The sequence below is a fragment of the Prinia subflava genome, chromosome 3 (assembly GCF_021018805.1).
Source record: "Prinia subflava isolate CZ2003 ecotype Zambia chromosome 3, Cam_Psub_1.2, whole genome shotgun sequence".
In the NCBI taxonomy this organism is placed as follows: domain Eukaryota; kingdom Metazoa; phylum Chordata; class Aves; order Passeriformes; family Cisticolidae; genus Prinia; species Prinia subflava.
The window spans coordinates 69,925,088-69,944,947 of record NC_086249.1 but is presented as its reverse complement, the minus strand read 5'-3'; the positions used below and the strand labels follow the sequence as shown (position 1 = coordinate 69,944,947).

The window sequence follows — 19,860 nt, the reverse complement described above, 5'->3', positions numbered from 1 at the left end:
CTCCGCGCCGTGAGTGGCGCCTCTTCGGTCGCCCTCCCCCCATATGCGCCCTCATGGTCTCGCCCACTGGTGCCCCGCGGGCGGGCGGGGGAGGCAGGGGAGGAGCAGGCCGGGGTGGCGGCGGCGGGAAGGGCTTCCTGCGCGGGGGCTCGGCGCGGAATAATGAGAAACAGAGTGAGGGAGATGGGCCTGCTCAGCCTCGAGAAGAGACGGCTGAGAGGGGATCTCAGCAATGCCTGTAAGTATTGAAGGGAGGGTGCCAAGAGGATGGAGCCAGGCTCTGCTTGGTGGTGCCAAGGAATAGGACGAGAGGCAACGGGCAGAGACTGATGCGCAGGAAACCCGACCTGAATATGAGGATGAGCTTCTGGTCACCTGTACAGTAATGTACAGGTGACCAAGCATTGGAACGGATTGCCCAGAGAGGTGGTGGAGTCTCCCTCACTGCAGATACTGAAGAACTGTCTGGATGGAGCCCTGTCACACGAGTTCTGGGCTGACCCTGCCTGGGCAGGGAGCTTGGACCAGATGACTTTTTATTTGCACCAGGGTTCTCTTGGTTCCCCTGACAGCAGTAAGAATGTGTAACAACAATGCTTCTGTAAAACTGTATGAAGGAACAAACGTTTATTTTAGGTAACAGTTATTCAGGTATTTATGTCTGGAACTGATGACAATATTTGTCATCCTTCGCTGCAGTCAATATGAACAAACACAGTGACACTGAAGATATGACTGGAGCTGTTCTGGTACTGCCACAAATATGTAAAATGAATTAATTTCGTTTAATATTCAGATTGATCTTATTACAAAGTTGTTGTAAAATTTCAAGTAAAATATCAAAATGTTATATGGTGTCCTGCTGACAGAGGATTCACTCCTGGCAATTATGACACTGTGCCCTCAGTGCACAGAACCTCTACTCCCAGCAATACTTTCTGTGAGAAGTGCTGCAATTAATGGGAAAAAACCCCATAATCTAGTATCTCCTCAATTGTTAGTGTTATTTGATAGTTCTCAGTGGTTAGGCAGAGCTGAGTTGCCAAAGTGCTCGAGCAATTGTGGGTATAGCCATATTTGCCATCCCCTGGACATGAGAAGACCTAGATCACACTCAGTAGTTTATGTGGCTTCATCCTGAGGCAACCTGCCCCTTGTAATGGAGAGCATCCCTTATGCCTTTGCCAGCTGGAAGCCTGTTGAGCCTTAGTTGGCCAACAGCCTTTGATATAATTAAAAAATTCTGCCTCCAAAGCATTTTTATCTGAGCCAAATTATAGGCATTAGGATAGCAGCGATGTTGGCTTTGCCAGCCAAGACTAAAAATAGGTTGCATGATTTATCTTATAACATGTTTGGGTGCTGACAAATAGCACCAAATCTCTGCACAGATTCCCTGAGCTGCACTTATGTGGGGGAAAAAAAGCTGGAGGAGAGAACATCAGGAGGGTGGAAGTGTGTCACCTTTACTTCACTGCTGCTGTGCTTTTTTTAACATGTCAATGCCATCCTGCTGAGAGGAGGAAGGATGATCTGTGAATTCTACAGCTATCAAATTTCTTTTTAAATAAAAACATGTTGAAAGTTCTCTTCTACTAGAGGAGACTGGCTACTCTCATATACCAAAATATAAGCTGAGAAAGAGTGTGATTTCTGGTGTAAAACACATCAGGAGAGTAAAGATGGGTAAAGGAGAGGAGCTAAAGAGTCATGGATATACAAGACAGCCTGTGTGAATTTTTAGACTGGAAATTGCAAGTCTTCTAATTGTTGAATGCCCTGAAAACTCATGTCAATGGGAACATAACAGAGCAAAAACTATGTCTTTAAAAGCTAGAGCTTGATAACATTTAAGGCATTTTGTAATGAGGTTGGTGGTTAGAAAAGATTCTCTTCATTGACCCAAGCTGTCATTTCTCAGCTTGCAATTTTCTCCAAGCAAGGGATTTTTGTGTGCTTTTCCCTAAGCATATTTGCAGTATTTCAAAATGTAAAATACAAAGTCTCTTAGAAAAACATGAGTCATAGCTGATGAGTTTCAATTTTCTGTATTGTTTGCCTTAACAAGAGAAAAGTAATTGAGAGCCAAGTTGAAAGGCTCTTGGAGGTTTTTTCCAACCTAAATGATTCTGTATGTAGTTAAGAACAGCATTAGTGTTTGGGACTAGCTCTCTGCAATGGGACACTGGGAATCCCCAAAGGCCCACACTGGTGGCAGTGGGTGAGTGCCCCCTCACCTCTGCTCCAGACAACCCCAGAGCTGCACTACCGCCAGCCACACATCACAGTCACAAAACTGTTAGGGGAGGAAGGGGCCTCGGGAGATCATCTAATCCACCCCCCCTGCCAAGGCAGGGTCCCCTGGAGCAGGTGGCCTGGGAACACAGTGGGTTTGCAATGTGTTCCTTCCAGACGGGAAGACTCCACGGCCTCCTCGGGCAGCCCGTTCCAGGGCTTTGCTACCCTCGGCGCAAAGAAGTTCTTCGCATTCAGCTGTTCTGGGGACGATTTTGAAAACACATTTTCCTGATTATAAACTCCACTTCCCACCCTAATGTTCGGGAACGGAGTGAAGGGAGGCTGGTGGGCCTGGTTTGGGGGTAGAACTTCAGCTCATGGCACGGGTTAAGCCGCGGGTCAGAGATGTCCGGATAGCCCGTCAGGGCCGCGGGCAAGAGCCAGCTATCCCCAGTGCTTCCCATGCGCTGGCTCCCCACAGCTCCCGGGGACTCCTCCCGGCAGCCGCCCCGCCAGGCCGCGGCCCCGCCCCATGGAGCGGCGCCGGGGGCGGGACTGCCCGGCGGCGGCCCGAGGGCAGGAGGGCGGTGCCGGCGGTGTTCGTCCGTCGGGGCAGCGCTGCCGATGCGTGCGCTGTGGCCGCTGTGCCTCGCCCTGGGAGCCGCGGCGGCGGCCGCGGGCGGGCGGCCGAGCGCCGAGCGCAGCGCCGTGTGGGGGCCCGGGCTGCGCGCCGCGGCCGCGCTCCCCGCGCGGTACTTCTATGTGCAGGCCGTGGACGCCCAAGGGCTGAGGTGAGGGCGGCCGCGGCTTTTCGGGGAGATTCTGGGCAGGGTCAAACCGAGAGGCTTGCGGTTTGCTCGTAGAAAGAGCAGGCTAAAAGCTCTCTACGTGACCCTTTCTGGGTTTCACTTGGCAAGAGCTAATTAATCTTTTCAAGGAGTATCAAATAACGGCGCGAGGGGGTGAGATAAGAAGATGAGAACGTTCCGCAGCAAAACATACGTGTTAGTCCGTGGAAAAAATAATGATTTATTCTCCTTTGTCAAAACTTTAGCCGTGACTAATACATTTAACTTGTTAGGCTCAGGCATCCTGCATGTTTCCACTGTTGGGAATGAAAGTATTTCTCCTAGGGGCCGAGGCACAAGATCAGTAGAATCATTTAGGAATTACTCCATAGGCCAGTAGGTAAACTTTGTAGGAATGAAATAGGATGAGGAGCAATGGCCATAAACTAAAATATAAGAAATTTCACCTCACCATGAGGAAAAGCTTTCCCCTGAGAGTGGCAGAGGACTGGAACAGGCTGCCCAGGGGGGCTGTGGAGTCTCCCTCTTTGGAGACACTGCAAACCCCCGGACACGTTCCTGTGTCAGCTGCTGCAGGTGAGTCTGCTTTGCCGGGGGGATTGGTCTAGATGATCTCTGGTGGCCCTTTCCAACCTTAATAACTCTGTAGCTCTGTGATTTTCAGAGGATACTCGTTGCTTTCCATTTATTTGGGAAAACTGGTTATACAGCCTAGATAGGAGCTCAGAATGTTCCATCAATGTCATCTAGATCAGGTGCATTGTGACTTGTATGAGTATGGAAGCTGCCAATTGAGCTTAACTTGGATAGTAAATATTTCTTGCACTTAATTGAATGGGCAGCTCTCGAGTATGTCTGGACAAGTTTTGGGAAAGGTGGTGGGAGTAGCTGAACTAAGGAGTTACAGTCCAAGCACCTGGTCACTGCAGGGAAGAAAGGTGGAAGTTGTCAGCATTTTGACTGCACCAACTTTGTTAATCCTCAATGATATGTGATAACTTCATGATTATTAAGATTATTTTATTTGGTTTTATGCAGCTTTTTCTATGTTTGGTGTATGGTGATTTTTTACCAAAATTTACCTCATTTATGCATTGAATTATGTGATTCCTCTATAATGCTTTTCCTTGTTTTTTTTCCCCACGTAAGCTACCAAAATGATTAAGAAGCTTAACTTTCTTCTTTACTTTCTTAAATAATACCTGGAAAATAAGGTAATCTGAGAACATTTTGCTTCTGAATGTAAAATAATAGACTTATTAACCTGTTAAAGTGAGCATGAGGATGTGCTTGCTCGTAGAGGCCTAACATGGCTCCGAGAAGTCACTGGAAATCTGTTGACTTGCAGAGGAATGGACCAGACTAAGAAATCCGTTGTATGCTTCCTTTGTTTATTAAGCTCCCACTTATTCTCTGGGTAGGTTCACTTCATCACCAGGTGAAAATGCATTCCAGGTGAAGATCACTGCTCCTGAAGAACAGTTCACTCGTGTTGGTGTGCAAGTATTGGACAGGAAGGATGGTTCCTTCCTCGTGAGGTACAGGATGTATGCGAGCTACAAAAGCCTGAGGATAGAAGTCAAAACTGGAGATAAGCATGTTGCAAAGTCTCCATATATTTTAAAAGGTAAGAGGCATCACTACACACAGGTTTCCTGTCATGGCTCACAAAGTGTGTCCCAGAATTTCTTCCACTACAAGCACAGGATTCTTTGGGACCTCGGTACTTCTCTCAAATCCCATTGGATTCATTGTATGTGTCCTACACATATTCAAAATGAAAAGGAAGCAAATGCTGTGAAGCTGTTGCCTAAGAACTACAAGTAGAGGGCTCACACAGAAGCTGATGTAGGTTGACATGACTCCATTAGAGTTAAAAAAAATTCAGACATGTCCACAAAGAGTTGCTGAAGTTTTGGCTTTAAGCAATGAATACTAAGTGCCTGACCCTGTTCTGTGATCTCAACAGCTCAATAATATGACTAATTAAAAATAAAATAATAATTGTGTTTCCAATAGGACCTATTTATCATGAAAACTGTGACTGCCCTCAGGAGGAAAGCAGTGCATGGCTGGAAGAGATGAACTGCCCTCAAACCATTTCACAGATTCAGAGAGACCTAGCAAATTTTCCCACTGTTGACCCAGATAAGATTGCAAAAGAAATTCCGCAGAGGTTTGGACAAAGACAGAGTTTATGTCACTACACCATCAAAGACAATGAGGTATGGAATCTGGTTGATCTGAAGTCCCTATGGGAGTTTGGTGGCAAGCCGTGTTAACTGGGCGGTTTTTCTGTTCCCTGTTGTAAAAGCTTCTTGTTGTGTGATTTTTGAGAACAAGACTTTGCTTGCTTCTCTGTCCTTGAATACTTTGCAGTTTGTGTATGAGGTCAGCAATGTCTGTCCTACATTGTAAGTGCTTTTTTGTCCACCTTACAGCTGAAACACTGAAAGCAAATTACTTTCCAGGCACTCAATATGAGTACTGGGCACACATCCAAGTCTCCTAAATGCTACTTCAGTTTCCTGTTCTCTGGGCAATAGTGTTGTGAGGTCTCAGAATCACCTAATTTGAAGTGCATCAATAAATTACATTGTGCATAATTCTGAGGTAAAGAAATACCACTTTTAGCTGTACTGAGGATCAGAGCTACAATTCTTCATTAAAGAGCAAAGCTGTACTCACGTCAGTGGAGGTTTATATGGAAATCAGAAGAATGGAACACCACAGCAATAGGCAACAGTTTCTGTTTCCATGAAACAGACCTCAAACATGTGCAACAGCAAGCAAAGTAGTTTATTTTTTTGTCACTTTTCTGTGTTTCTGTGTTCTGAGATTTCTGTTACTTCCCAGCTGATTCATAAATCTATACAGCCATAGAATCTGTCTGACCAGTTACTATGGGATTAAAAGAGCTCTTAATTGTGCCAGCCATTCTCTGAAATGAAATCACCCTCTAAAACTTTTGTTTATTTTCAGGTTTATATAAAGACATACGGGGAACATGTTGGCTTCAGAATTTTCATGGATGCCATACTGCTTTCTTTGACAAGAAAAGTGAGTACATCTGTACAGCCGCTTATTCTGCATGTCCTAATTTATAGAAGCCTGGGCTTAAATACATGCCAGCATATTTGTTGCTATTTCTGTTAAAATACTCTTGTTCATTGAATAATTACGGAAAGGTCATGGATTTTCCTTGTTTGAAGCTGTCATGTTCTAGAATGCCGTCTGATTGAGTGTCACAAAAGTTAATTGAATAAGCAGGCTTTTATAGGTGAGTTTGATAAGCCAAGACAGGGTGTGTTGGTTTGGGGTTTTTTTCTTTCTGTAGAATAAATAAATCATCCTGTAGCACCTAATAGAAAATTCTGTCTCTGTAGGTACATTGCTGCAAAAAGCTGAACACAAGTTAACATGTTAAAGGAATATCAAGTAACCTGTCCACTACCCTCAGGATTAGTAATGGATCAGTTACATTACTTTGTCTGCCTTTGGGTGTCATGCTTTAAGGATTGCTTAATTCCTAAATTGCTGAACTAACATTGCACAGGGAAATGGGACAGATGACTAAATGTACAAGTGAACATTAATTCCACTGGGGATTGTTTCATCTAACACTGTCTACAGGAGGACACGATGTGTAAGGGAATACACAAATGTAGGCTACAGTTGTCTAAAAAAATTATTCTCTGGGAGATGGAAGTAAACTGTTCTTGGTGTCAGTAGTGTTGGACAAGAAATAATGGAGTTAAATTGCATCTAAGGATTTTTGACTGGAAGTTGAAAAGGATTTCTAACTCCAAAACCAGAAACTGCTTACAGATCTAGAAAACACAGTTTGTCCCAGTCCCATTAGATACCATTAAATAAGAATTTTTATTAGGATAGTGTCACTGAGTGATAGTAGGTAGTTGATTGGAGAAGATTTAACCTGCTGAGTGATTCTACCGCTGAGGATGTGTAGAAAATACCATTTGTAGGGTTTATGCCCATCGCAACCATTAGATGGCACCGTAGTAATGAAGTTTAGTGCTGAGCATTAGACTGTAGCACCCTTTGAAAGGAGAATATCTTCCACCATTTAGAATAGTGTTTGGTATTAGGCAAATTATTAATTTATTTTGCTTTGAAAGAGGTAACTGAGGGGGATGTATTGGAGATGTATATTTTTTTAAATGAAATGAAGAGAGTGAACTGAGATAATGACTTTAGTTCTGCACTGACCTTATATGTTCCTTCAGGGTTCTGTAAAATGCAGTCATGTCATGTTTTGCCTTTTGCTCCCCAAACTGAACTGTCCCACCATTTTCAATATTTCCTCACAAGGAAGCTGGTCCTTTCTTTGTAAAACTACAAAGCTGCCTTTCTTTGTACCTTTTCTTACTTCACTTGAAAATACTCAAACCACACACAGTGCTTAATATAGGGGTGCATCACAGTTCTTTAAAGCAGCAAAACTATGCCCTCTGTCCTGCTTCCTGGCCATCAACAATATTTTTCTTGCTTTTTGGCTGTGCTAGTGATTCCAGGTATGGTTCCACACTACCAAATATTTTAAATAAGTGATGATGTTAATGTGGTCTTCCCATCATGGCTGTTTATTTCTATTTCTTCTCTTCTGTTGTATTTAGGCATCCTACAGACACAGGGTGAATCAGATCACTGATGTGACAAAATTGATTTACCAGCCAGCATCGCTTTTCCACATAGTGACAAGGTGATCCAACTTACCTTGGAACTATACAATTGCTGACTAGGTCCCAGTGCTAGCCTGATAAAAAGATTGTGTGGCCAATCATGTAAAGTGTAACAGGAAACCATCCTCTAAAAAGGGTTCTCCTATACCTTATGTGACTTTGTACAAATCTTTATTTACAAAATACTATTTTGTAGGCTTTACTCTGTGGCCTCAGTACTTCTAGCAGGTTTCTAAATGTCAATGATTTATTAGATGTACATTAAGTATATTATACACCTGGCTATTTTTCCTCTTAGGTTGTTTTCAAAATGCAAGATGCCAGCAGAATACTGTTTTGTGTTAAACTGCATTTGTGCCTACTTTGCTTCTGTTTAGGTGAAAATGCCAGATGTAGAATTTTTTGTTAATTTGGGGGACTGGCCTCTGGAGAAAAGGAAGCCTCCACAGGACTTGCACCCGATCTTCTCGTGGTGTGGGTCCAGTGAGTCAAAAGACATTGTTATGCCAACATATGACTTAACAGACTCAGTTTTGGAGACTATGGGACGGTAAGAAATGGCTTAAACTTTTCACAAAATTCACAATGAACGACCTTCCATAGGGATCTGTGTGTTAAAAGTATATTAACTGTTTTCATTTACCCATTGAGACACTGGCACCCCAGGTAGGCAGTGACTGTGTAATCAGTATATTAACATTATACTTCACCGTTTCATTTCAGAGATCCAAATTTATCTAAACATGGTCAAATCACTGAAAATAGCAGTTAAGAGTGTTTCAAGACCAGGCATTTGATTTGTTTGCTTTGTTTCTCCCTCCATGAACTTGTTGACTACTGGCCAGGTGTCTTTTTTGCCTGATTTGTTTAGAATCCTTTTTTTGCGTACCTTTCAAATCCCAACATAGCTACTAGGAATTCTCAAACTAGGAGCTAGAATCTTCCACTTTGATTACTGACCATAACTAGCCTTGGCAACTCTCCGTTCTGTCTTGAAACACTACAAAGATAGCTTGCTTCCAAGAAATCTTTGCAATCCATCTTGAACTTATGTATCATTTCACTGCATTTAGTTCAGGTTCCTTCTTTTTAGTCAAGACTTTTACTAAATTTGCTATCCCTTGCTCTCCCAGTTTATGTTTCTTAACATTTTTAAGGACGTGCAGTGTGTTTTATTAAGCAAGTTACACTACTTTGCATCACCTTCTCTGGCAACCATATCCACTTTTACCCATTTTTTTCCATGACAGCTGACAGGTATTATTTCCACATACATGTTGCTGAATGATGCTGTCATGCCACACGCCGGTGAACTTAACATTCATTATCTGTTTCTGTTGCTGCAAATGACTGATACAGTAACACAGCATGGTGTGCTATGACTTGCCTTCATCTTTGCTCTCTGCCTATAGGTACTGTGAACTCTTTTAAGAAACTGCACTTTAAAAGTTTCCAGTAGGTTTCACTATTAAATTCTTTCTCCTGCAGAGTCAGCCTGGACATGATGTCAGTCCAAGCAAACACTGGCCCATCGTGGGAAGACAAGAATACCACGGCCTTCTGGAGAGGACGTGACAGCCGCAAAGAAAGGCTTGAGCTTGTAAAACTCAGCAGGAAATATCCAGAGATCATAGATGCTGCTTTCACAAACTTTTTTTTCTTTAAACATGATGAAAGCCTCTATGGCCCTATTGTTAAGCACATTTCATTTTTTGATTTTTTTAAGGTAAGCCACTAATCATTTTGCATAGAACTCAGTTCTCACTGCTTCCCCTTACCAAATAACTTAGTATGTATTACTGAAAATAAAGTGAGTTTTCGTTTTTCGGGACACCATCCGTAACAAGCGTGACTAGACAACCCTCTAGTGGGATTAACTGCTATGTAGCTCTTACCCTCAGGATAGTAATGTTTGATTTACATCTAAAGGTTCTGTAGAACCTTGTGTAATCTATGTAACTTCAAGTTCCTTTTTATTTCTTTTTCCTGATTCAGCGATCAGGACTACTAACATAACTAACATAGTGGGAAAATCGGTGGATGAAGTGGCACATCTACCCTCACATCCAAGGATGAGCACCTAAGAATTCCTGGAGAACTTAATTGATGGAGCTCTGTGTACCCTGCACTGTGATGAATTCCAAACTAGATAATAAAAGCTTCTTAGACATTGATGCTTGCCTAGCCAGTCCTACCTGTCTCAATATCAGCAAGTCAGTAACACCAGTGCCCTCAGAATATAACCCAAACAAGCCACTGGGATCTTGTGGGTTTTAATAACTTCTGGTCCTTTTCTTTCCAGTATAAATATCAAATTAATATTGATGGCACAGTGGCAGCATACAGATTGCCTTATCTACTAGCAGGAAACAGTGTGGTGCTAAAGCAAGACTCCATCTACTATGAGCACTTTTATAACGAGCTACAGCCATGGAAACATTACATCCCATTTAAAAGTGACCTGAGTGATCTGCTAGAAAAATTACAGTGGGCAAAAGATCATGATGAAGAGGTAAAATACACATTTAGAAGTATGCAGTAATGTTTCTAGAAGAGAACAAAAATTTAATGTCTTTAAAACAAAGCAAAAAAAATACTAGGAGGACTTGAAATTTATTTTCATCAACTCTACAAACAAGAAAAACGCTTAAAATGCATAATATTGTCCTTAATTTGAAATCAAATTGAACTTCAGGGGGAAAAAATAGAGTATTTTCCTAACAATGCCGTAACTTCTTAAAAGAATGTTTTACTTGAGTTATCCTAAACTGTCAATATAATTTGTAACTCCACAACAAACAGTAACACCCTGAAATAAATACTAGTTCTGGGCAATAAAAAAAAACAAACTTTCATTTTCTTTGACAGGCAAAAAATATTGCAAAATCTGGACAAGAATTTGCAAGAAACAATCTCATGGGAGACCACATTTTTTGTTACTATTTCAAACTTTTCCAGGTCAGTATATTTTTAATGGCTACTACCACAGAAATAGAAATCACACAGCAAGAATTTAGGGCAATACAGCTGCTGGAAGCTGGCCAGTCTGGTACTTGAAGCCACAAAGCAAGCAGCAGCAATTAAAATCTTCATTTGGTTTACAAATATCATATTCAATTATGTCCTAGGAAACCCCTTAAGACTATGCTGGCTCTTTGAGAGGCAGTGGGATCCCATAAATCTTGATCTAATCTGCCAGAATATGTTGCCCACAATGATCAAAGAATTCCACGTCAGGCGCACACCCTGTGAACCACAGCTGAAAATATCTGTGCATTAGCACCAAACTCCAGGGAGGCGCCCGAAGGGGCTCCCGTCTGCAGCTGTGTTCCCTCACCCTGGCTCTGCCGGAGTCTGCAGGAGCAGATTGTGCAGTCCCAGAGTTATTGCAGAATGGCTCAGCTGAGTTGGCACAGTATTGGCAACCAGATGTGCAGTCTAAAAATGTTGGGAATTAACAATACCTTCCTTTTCTTAAAACAGGAATATGCCAGCTTGCTAGTGAGTGAACCAAAAATCAGAGAGGGGATGGAGAAGGTGCAGCAGCCTGATGATGACCTTTTCCCATGCACTTGCCACCGAAGAAAGGTACAGTACATGCAGAGTTAAATGTAAAGTGCTGAGTGTGTTCAGCTCCTGTTCAGCCCCGCTGGAGCAGGGCTGCTCAGTGCCCCACAGTATCAGTTATCAGGCCAGGCCATTAACACCTATCGAACTTAGAAACACTTCTTGATGTATTTGCAGGACTAGACAGTGAAAAATTAGGCTTCTAGTTAACTGAAACCTGTTTCTTCCTTTTTGACAGCAGGCCAAAGATGAACTCTGACAGAAGTAAATAATTTTTTTCAGTATTTACCTGCATTCAGACTGTCTTAAAGAAAGAAGAAAAATCTGGATTACTAAGCCTGTGGATAATGTCAGTGGGTATTTTAAAGTTTACCATTTCATGATTAACACACGGAAGAAAACAAAGCGCCCCTGATTTCCTTTTTATCATGCAGTGGTGGCAGAGCCTTATTCAAACACATTTTTATAATTTCTTTTTTAAATAAAAACCATGTTTGTATCAGTCATGTGTTCCTGTCCTGAGTTACCTGGGACATGCAGATACTTTTTACTCATGCTTGTTCATAGTCTTTTCAAAAATGTGAAACTGTTCTGCAAAAAAAGGGCAGATAAGTATTGCACATCTTATCCCCTGCTCTGTCTGTCTATCCCATCCAAAGGTATCTTTTTTCAGACCATTGCTTTGCCCTTTCTGAGAGAATCTCAAAGACAATGCTGTGGGGTTCATAATAAAGCTTGTTAACCTGAAGGAAAACCACAATTTCAGTATTGCTGTAAGCTTGGTTTTACCAACAGGTTACTCACAGCTCATAATGAGAAAGGCTGCAGCTGCCAGTACACACAAAGTGTTTCATCCACTCTGCAGTGTCAGAGCTCAGACAGGGACCTGAGTTCCTCCTGTTAATAAGTAAGGAGGTGCAGAACCTGGCCTGCCTCTTTGGAGCCCTCTGGATGGAAGCCTTGTGTGATGTGTCACAATGGATGCAGAACTAGTTCCTGCTCCAGGAATTCTTCCATCACTAAACACAATTTGTCTCTTATTTATCAGAGGGCCCCTGTGATCAGTCCTTTACACAGAGGACATTGGTGAAGGGGACTTCTCAAAACTGAACTACATTTTTTGCTCCATATGCCCAGCTGTGCCTGCATTGCCTCCTCCTCCTCCCCTCCACACAGGCACAATCTCGCTCCCTAAGGTGGCAGACACTCTAAACAACCAGAGATTCCTCTCCCTGTCTCACTGGTTTGGAAGCACCTGTGAAGGCCAGGACACAGGACCAAGGCAAAGTAGTACCACAGGCTTGCCAGCCTCAGGGGATGTGCTGGTAGAACCCCACAAATCAATAGGTTTTGACTGCAAGTGAGTACAGCATCAGTAATATACTCAGAAATTGAAGAACCCTAAAGATATGCTGTCCAAGTAGATTTTTTCCAATATTACTTCAAATATTAGTCCAAAGCATTACTTAATGCTCTGCATTCCCAAGTGTTGTATTTGGTTATTTGCATAGAAACACAGAGAACAATGCTGCCATGATATATTTCTGCCCGTCAAGTAGTTCTTTATTGTTTTGTGTATTCTTTGCATTCATACAAAGCTTTATTTGCATTTGCACTTAGACTTCTGAAAAGATCATGCCTCTAAAAAATAACAAACCTCTCATTTGCCACATTCAGAAAAAAATAAATGAAGATGCTACTTGAACACTGCAAATTATTTGTGCTGCAGTTGAACATTCTCTCTAAGCCAAGAAAAAACTTGTGCATTTATTTCTTCCATGACATCGTTTGTTGTTCGTCCTTTGACTGCCATCCCATGGTTTGCTTTATCAATCCAATGGATTTTTTTAGGGGCTTTCATTTTGCTCGCCACACCTTCTAGCAATTGCTGTGGAGAAAATAAGAATGCAAATGTTAGAGAATCAGCTGCTACAAACTGAGACACCTAGATGTCTCTTGCTTTGCCTGTGTAAGGCAAAATAGGCAGCTCCTAAAAACCAAATGGATCTGTGTACACATGAAAAACACCTCGATGGCAAAATGGAATGTATTCTCTATTCAGGAAATGAATACTGGGATCTGCTCAAAGCTTCGCCCTCACTCAGAGAATAGCAGAAAATTAGAACTTAAAAGGAGTCCATTTTTACTGTCAGAGGGTAGTGTTGGCAATACAATGCTAGAATGGAAGTCAGAGGCTGAGTAGCAATGTAATTCCTTAGGGACTGGCTTTGACACTGTTGAAATTTCTCAGCAAACAGATCAAAGAAGCAGCTCACAAAGTCAAAGATTTCCCCATTAAGAGGACCCTCCAAGGATCTGCTGGTCACTAGCCTAGTATTTTGGCAACAACTCCTCACAAAAGCACTATGACTCCTTAGAAACTGTCCCAGCATGGAAAATGCCAACTGCACATAGCCCCAAATTCACACTGACCCGTTCAAGAACAACACATACCTGTCTGCAAGCAAACAAGGCAGAAGAGCACTGTTTCCCTGCCTCTTCACACCTGCTCTTCATCTCTATAAAAATATCACTTTCTACCACAGAAGCCTGCTTTGGGGGTAGAACTGCTTTGCTAGAATTTGCCATGACAATGTGACCAATGTGAAATTGGTGGCACAGCACAGGTTTTGCAACCTGAAATGTTTAAAACAAAACTGCAAATAATTCACTCCTCCCATAGGCCACTTTTAATTTGTACAACCCTACCAACACCATTTAAATCAGTGGTATTTCAATGGCCCAAAGATGAGCCTGCTGAAGTGGAAGATCAAGCATAATCCATTAAGTTTTAAGCATCAAAAGAAAGCACTACCAGGCTTCCTCATGTCTGATTAAATTGCCTACTCAAGGCTTCCTTCAGAAGACACCTATTTAGGGAAGGCTGTTCATCAGGTGAAATACTGGCATCACTGAGGTTCACTGCTCCTCCTCCAGACTGCCCTTTCATAGCAGGATTTACAAGGGTACTCACTTTTTCACACATCTCATCTGCTGATCCTGAGACAAACAGCACTGGACAGCTGATCAGTAATAAATCCTCATCCCGGAGCTTGGACTGCAGCTTTGGTCGATGCAGTGGGAAAGATAAACACACGAGCCCTTGAATGAAGCCATCATCATCATCCTGGCTCAGCTGACGTATCACAGAGGCAGCAGCTCGTGAGCCCATGGAACGGCCTTTCTCCCGTGTAGAAACACAGGAAAAAAGTATTACTGCTGTCACCTCATCCACATTCTGATTTAGTAAACAACTCCCCAAACCAAGCCAACCGAGTGTATTTCAGTGGTACAAAATGCTAGGGATGTTCTACTCCATGAAAAACATTAATCCTAATTTCAACATTTTCTGCCAGGATATTTGTCAACATTTACATCCCTGTTTAAAAAAGAAGGGGGAAAGAAATAAAGAAAATATTAAAGGATAGGGATCCCTTGTAATACTGGAAGGAAAACCAGCCCATCCTGAGGACAAGGGAAGAGAGGGACTGGTCCTACGCTCCAGAGCCTGGAAATCTGAGATACCCACGATATTATCCTGTATCATTATTTTCATGCAACCTCCATTTGCTCAAATTCAAAACAAAATTCTGTGCTCGATTTCACTTTGCTCACAAACAAATTCAGCATTTATGCACACCTTGAACTGCAGCCTAGAAGTAGAAGGGAGGGGAAAAAGTGTGCATTTGTAACATGAAGTCAGACAGTAACAGCAAGGGAATACAAAAGTATCTCTTTAAAGAGGAGGCATAGGAGCTGACAATGTGCTGTAACTGAATGTTTCAAGTGGCTGATTCTTATAGCAGCGCAGATTTGGTTTCACTTAAGAAAACTTAGAATTTTCCACTAACAAGATATTCCTAATCATCCCCCCTTTTCACATAACATAGCTGACTTTTTTTATCTGCCACTAGGTTGAATTACCAAAACCTGTTTCATGGAAACTGTCTTCTATTTATCAGTAAGCAGAATTCTTCAAGACCTGCAGTTATAAAGTGCACATGGATAACAGAAAACTCATGCCCTGTAATTTCTAAGTGACAAGGAAGTTTTCTTCCTAAGTACCTGGAAAATATAATCTATTGCTCTTTCTTACCTCTTCTGCAGTAAGATCTATGATACCATAAGGAGAGTTCATTCACTTCTCACCAAAGTGAGATAGGCTTGGAGTATTTACAGATTGTTATTATTAGAGTCAGTATAAGAGAGAAAATTATTGATAATAAAAACAATACCTGCAAGGAAAACACCAGAAAGTTTATAATCATCAGAAAGTTTTAAGTATTCCTAAAGAAATAAGAGAAAAAGAAGCATTTCAATTCAGAATTAAGACAGCTGGGACGCTGGAGATCTCTTCTGTTTGTAGCTACTACACAGAAAATGGGAAGGGTCTTTCAGCACTGCAGATTAAACAAAGAACATATATACAAGGTGCTCTCTTGGGTTTTATCACACAAAGGGTTTCATAGCATTTTGCAACAACAACACAAACACCAATTTCACATTAGCTGTCCCTCAGTCCAAAATATCAGATGTCCTATCAAGCTAAGTAAAGTGATTACCATATATCAACTCAGTTATAGTAACAGACCCCATGCAAACTCTTGGCTCATCAAAAGGAAAAGTGGGTTGGCAAAAATGTGCCCTTCGTTGACGTTATGTATTTCCAATTAAAAGTTTATGACACGATCAGTTAAGCTCAACAGAAAAGATAAAATTCAGCAACATTTTTTCAGATTTTAGGAGATAACTAATCAGATGCTATCTTAGCAGATACTTTAAAATTACATAGCAGCATATTAGAATAAATATACAATACTAACAACATTATACTTCTTCCAAAAAGAATGGAGATCTACATAAAAGACAGCAAAGTCTGACGTCAAATTAATGTACATCTAATCACAATGACATCATACAAAATTCTTTTAGAACTGGACTTTGTTCCCCTATAAAAATGCATCATACTCGGTGCAAAGTGCTTCCTATGCCCCACTAAAAGACCCTAGATAATCAGGAAAAAAATCCACTCCTTCCTCCAAGGTTCAGATCAGGAGGATAATCTTTAGCTGATACTCTTGCAACAAAAGGCTGCTTATTTTAGCAAAACCTCGATGCCTAAGGACCTCTTTAATAAGGTGGCAGCAGGAAGAGATAAACACATGCAGATGACATTTTAACTGATTCTGGAATCAAAGATTACTTTGGTTCTAAGGCTGTCATATGCTAATTCCAACCTCTCTTGCTTCAAATCCTGCTGTAGCCCAGTCCCTGACTCTCCCAAAAACCTATTTCCCCTACCTGAGAACCCTCTAAGACCCAGCACAATTCTCAGATTAACTTCCTCTCCAAGCTGCTTCTGAGGATGTCTCTCTTCATCTCCCTCCCCTCACCAAGCCCTCCCAGATCACCCAGCTCGTTTCCATCCTAAATTCTTCCATTTTTTTCAAGCTCTAAGTTTTCCCACTAAACACCCTTGCTTTCTGTCAAGCTTTTCTTTCTCCCTGAACTCAAACCCGCACACGTGTGGCAGCTGTTCCAGCTGTTGCCTGAGAACTGCTTCCACTGTTTCTGTTCACACACAGTGCTCCATTTACCTAAACATTGGTTCTAATTTTCCCACTGTTGCTTGACTAATCTCTGGCTGTAATTTAAGAAACCTGGAAGACAACACCCATGGATCTAGGCTTTGGTCTAAGAATTTGGTCACTGCTTACCACTACTGCTTTGAAAGCCTTAGCCCTGTAGGCAACATTAAGGCCTTTACAAGTAAACCTCAGGCACAGAACTCCATGGGATGCCAGGTAGGCTGCCAAGGACACTAAGTGAGGGAAATTCATGTCTCCTCCAGCTCCATGAGTAAGGATCACTCCATATGTTGGTTTCTTCTCCGGGACAGAAAAGATAGCATCAAGGTATTTGTTCCCAAAAGGTACTTTCACTTTAACCTAGAAATGAAACAAAACCCAATATTATTTGGGGGGGGGGGGGGGGGGGGAAGACGTGTTCCCAGTCTACACATTGTTATGAAGAAAAAATAGACAATTAAGAAGTAAACCAAAATTGCAAGCCTGTTTTTATTTCTTCTGTTTACAAGTACTAAATGAGTAACTGCACCTCTGGTTCAAAGATTTTCCATACAATAACTGGCAAGTCACTTTATGACTCCACACCTTATGTTCTGCATTAGAAAATGAAGCTTCAAAGCATAAACTGATATAATTCTGACCCTCTCTATATATCTCTGTCTAGCTTTTCCAGACCTAACTAGCTGCCTAAACCATAAGAATATGACATTAAGACACAGCCTAGCAAACATTTTGAAATCACACAGTGGTAACTACTGAGTGAAGCAGCAGTCTGCAGAGGCAAGGACTGAACCTTCCCCAGCGACAGGAGACAGCACAGGTTCAGCTAAAGCTCCAGCCTGCACAGGGCCTCCACCAGCACAGACAGCTGGAGGAGCTGATGCTGTACTGCGGAATGCATGTGGACGGGGCAGCAGGAGTGCCCCTGTGGCGGCTTCTGAAAGCAAAAGGGACACTCCGGTGCTGGGATGCAGCTCAGCTTTATCCACCGCTGTGTCCCGAACCGTTCCCTGGCAGCGCTCCGCAGAGGGGCTGCACGGGCCCAGGGAGGTGCTGGGCGGCCTTGCCGAGCTGCCCCCCACTGCCCCTGGGGGAGGAGATGCCACACGAAGGCTGGCGGAGGGCACACGGAGCTACAGCCGCCCACCAGCCACGGATACACCTCTCCTGGGAAGGCAGGGGCGGCAGCGCACCCAGTCCGCCCTCCCTGCGCAGCTCCAGGCTGCTCAGCGGGGAAGGGCGGCTGCCAGGGCCTGCAGCAGCGCGCACACGCCCACAGAGACCCGGCACCAGCGGCAGCCATACCTCCGCCGGCCCGCTCATCCCGCCCGTGACGTCACCTGAGTGACAGCCCCCGAGCCAGTCCCGCCCCGCGGCCCGGCGGCCCCAGCGCTGATTGGTCAGAGCCGGCGTGGCCCCGCCCCGGGGGCGGGGAGAGGCGGTGGCCTGCGCGGGGTACCGGCAGTTCCGGATGCGCTTGGATTGGGCCGTGCCAGATAAATAAAAAATCCGTAAATAAATATAGCCCGACATAAATGGGTGTTATTCGCCCGTGTATAGAAACTCCACGGGCTGCTAGGTGGTAATTCAGCACAAATAAAGCCAATTGCTTAGGGATTGCTCGGAAAGTCAGGTTCTTCGTGACTTCGAGGAGTACAGATGCTGATGATGAGTTACAGAATCACAGAATCATTTAGGTTGGAAACGACCCCTGAGACCATCGAGTCCAAACTATGACGGAACGCCACCATGTCCTCACGGCACTGAGTGCCACATCCAGTCATTTCTTGAACACCTTCCAGGGATGGCGGCTCCACCACTTTCCTTGTGGGCAGTAATTTAAGACACCTGGAAGACAACACCCAAGGATCTAAGCTTTGGTCTAAGAATTTGGTCACTCCTTACCACAGCTGCTTTGAAAGCCTTAGCCCTGTAGGTAACATTAAGGCCTTTATAAAGCACAGAAAGCACAGAACTCCATGGGATGCCAGGTAGGCTGCCGACTGCAATGCTTAGAACCCCTTCCATGAAGAAATTGCTCCTGATGTCCACCCTGAACCTCCCCTGGCACTGCTTGAGGCCATTTTCTCTTGTCCTGTTGCTGGTTGCTTGGGAGAAGAGACCACCCTCCACCTGGCTACAGCCTCCTTTCAGGTGGTTGTTGAGTGATAGGGTCACTCCTGAGCCTCCTTTTCTCCCCTCATCTCCCTCAGCTGCTCCTCATAAGAGTTGTACTCCAGACCCTTCCACCAGCTCCATTGCCCTTCTCTGGACTCACTCAAGCACCTCAATGTCTGTGTGGAAGTGAGGAGCCCAGAATGGGACACAGGATTCAGGGTGTGAGCTCAGCAGTGTCAAGTACAGAGGGAAAGCTTAGATGTTCAGAGTGACATCAGGCAGGTTTTTTGGCAGCTGCCAGCCCTCTCGATCTATGTGACATTGACAAACAGGGGAGAGACACTCAATGGCTGCTTTTCTAGGTAACAACACACATCTGTCCCCTGGCTGTGCTCTTTTGTACAGTAAATAACTTACTGTGTTCAAAATGCAGCCTTGAACAGGTGAAAGACAGCACCAACAATATACAACAGTGCTTGAGAGATTTGTATATTGCACAGGCCAAAAAAAAAATTTCCAAAATCCTCTATTGCAAGATATTTAGCCAGAGCTCATGTTTTCTTCCAGTGTCAGCGTATAAAACTCACTCATCTCAGTTAGGGTGCCCTATTACTTAGCTGATTGAAGATGTCATCACCAAGCAGAACTTTGTTCTTCATATATTCGCCTGCAGGAAAATAAGCACACTCTGGCTTGTGCTCTGAGTGTCTCACTGTCAGCCTGCCAGCTGGACATTGTCAGACACTGGGATTGAAATATTGCAGACCTCTGAGAAGTGAACCTGGCAGGGTAGCTCAGGTTCTGAGCTGCTGTCTCAGTGACCATCCTGCCGCCTCG

General features: G+C 43.3%; 2 protein-coding genes across 7 annotated transcripts; one reads left to right on the top strand and one right to left on the bottom strand.

Moving 5' to 3' along the window:
- The first annotated feature begins 43 nt into the window (after nucleotides 1-43).
- Nucleotides 44-11,819, top strand: POGLUT2 (protein O-glucosyltransferase 2). Of its 6 annotated transcripts, none has more exons than XM_063392394.1 (10): nucleotides 44-238; nucleotides 4,469-4,674; nucleotides 5,067-5,272; nucleotides 6,030-6,107; nucleotides 8,128-8,300; nucleotides 9,239-9,476; nucleotides 10,053-10,262; nucleotides 10,619-10,708; nucleotides 11,234-11,338; nucleotides 11,556-11,819. In XM_063392394.1, the coding sequence occupies exons 1-10, from the start codon at nucleotides 54-56 to the stop codon at nucleotides 11,574-11,576; spliced, it is 1,512 nt and encodes a 503-aa protein (XP_063248464.1). In that variant the 5' UTR covers nucleotides 44-53; the 3' UTR covers nucleotides 11,577-11,819. The 6 variants fall into 6 exon arrangements, with proteins under 6 accessions (XP_063248464.1, XP_063248465.1, XP_063248461.1 ...); XM_063392395.1 differs by having other exon boundaries at nucleotides 105-238; nucleotides 4,503-4,674; XM_063392391.1 differs by lacking the exon at nucleotides 44-238 and adding an exon at nucleotides 2,599-3,029 and having other exon boundaries at nucleotides 4,503-4,674; nucleotides 11,559-11,819.
- TEX30 (testis expressed 30) lies at nucleotides 11,757-18,245 on the bottom strand. Its single transcript, XM_063392400.1, has 5 exons — nucleotides 18,211-18,245; nucleotides 17,035-17,265; nucleotides 15,553-15,604; nucleotides 14,292-14,497; nucleotides 11,757-13,205 (listed from the first exon to the last, which is right to left on the bottom strand). The coding sequence occupies exons 1-5, from the start codon at nucleotides 18,226-18,228 to the stop codon at nucleotides 13,032-13,034; spliced, it is 681 nt and encodes a 226-aa protein (XP_063248470.1). The 5' UTR covers nucleotides 18,229-18,245; the 3' UTR covers nucleotides 11,757-13,031.
- Between the last annotated feature and the right edge of the window lie 1,615 nt (nucleotides 18,246-19,860).

Excerpts from the sequence above, each read along its gene's own strand:
- POGLUT2 (XM_063392390.1), top strand. The coding sequence starts at position 2,616 with ATGGCACGGGTTAAGCCGCGGGTCAGAGATGTCCGGATAGCCCGTCAG. Across the intron at positions 4,675-5,066 it reads GTCTCCATATATTTTAAAAG|GACCTATTTATCATGAAAAC; the intron begins GTAAGAGGCATC and ends TGTTTCCAATAG. Across the intron at positions 10,263-10,618 it reads CAAAAGATCATGATGAAGAG|GCAAAAAATATTGCAAAATC; the intron begins GTAAAATACACA and ends TTTCTTTGACAG.
- TEX30 (XM_063392400.1), bottom strand. Across the intron at positions 14,498-15,552 it reads TTCTGGTGTTTTCCTTGCAG|GCCGTTCCATGGGCTCACGA; the intron begins GTATTGTTTTTA and ends CACGGGAGAAAG. Across the intron at positions 13,206-14,291 it reads CAGATGAGATGTGTGAAAAA|CAATTGCTAGAAGGTGTGGC; the intron begins GTGAGTACCCTT and ends TTTTCTCCACAG.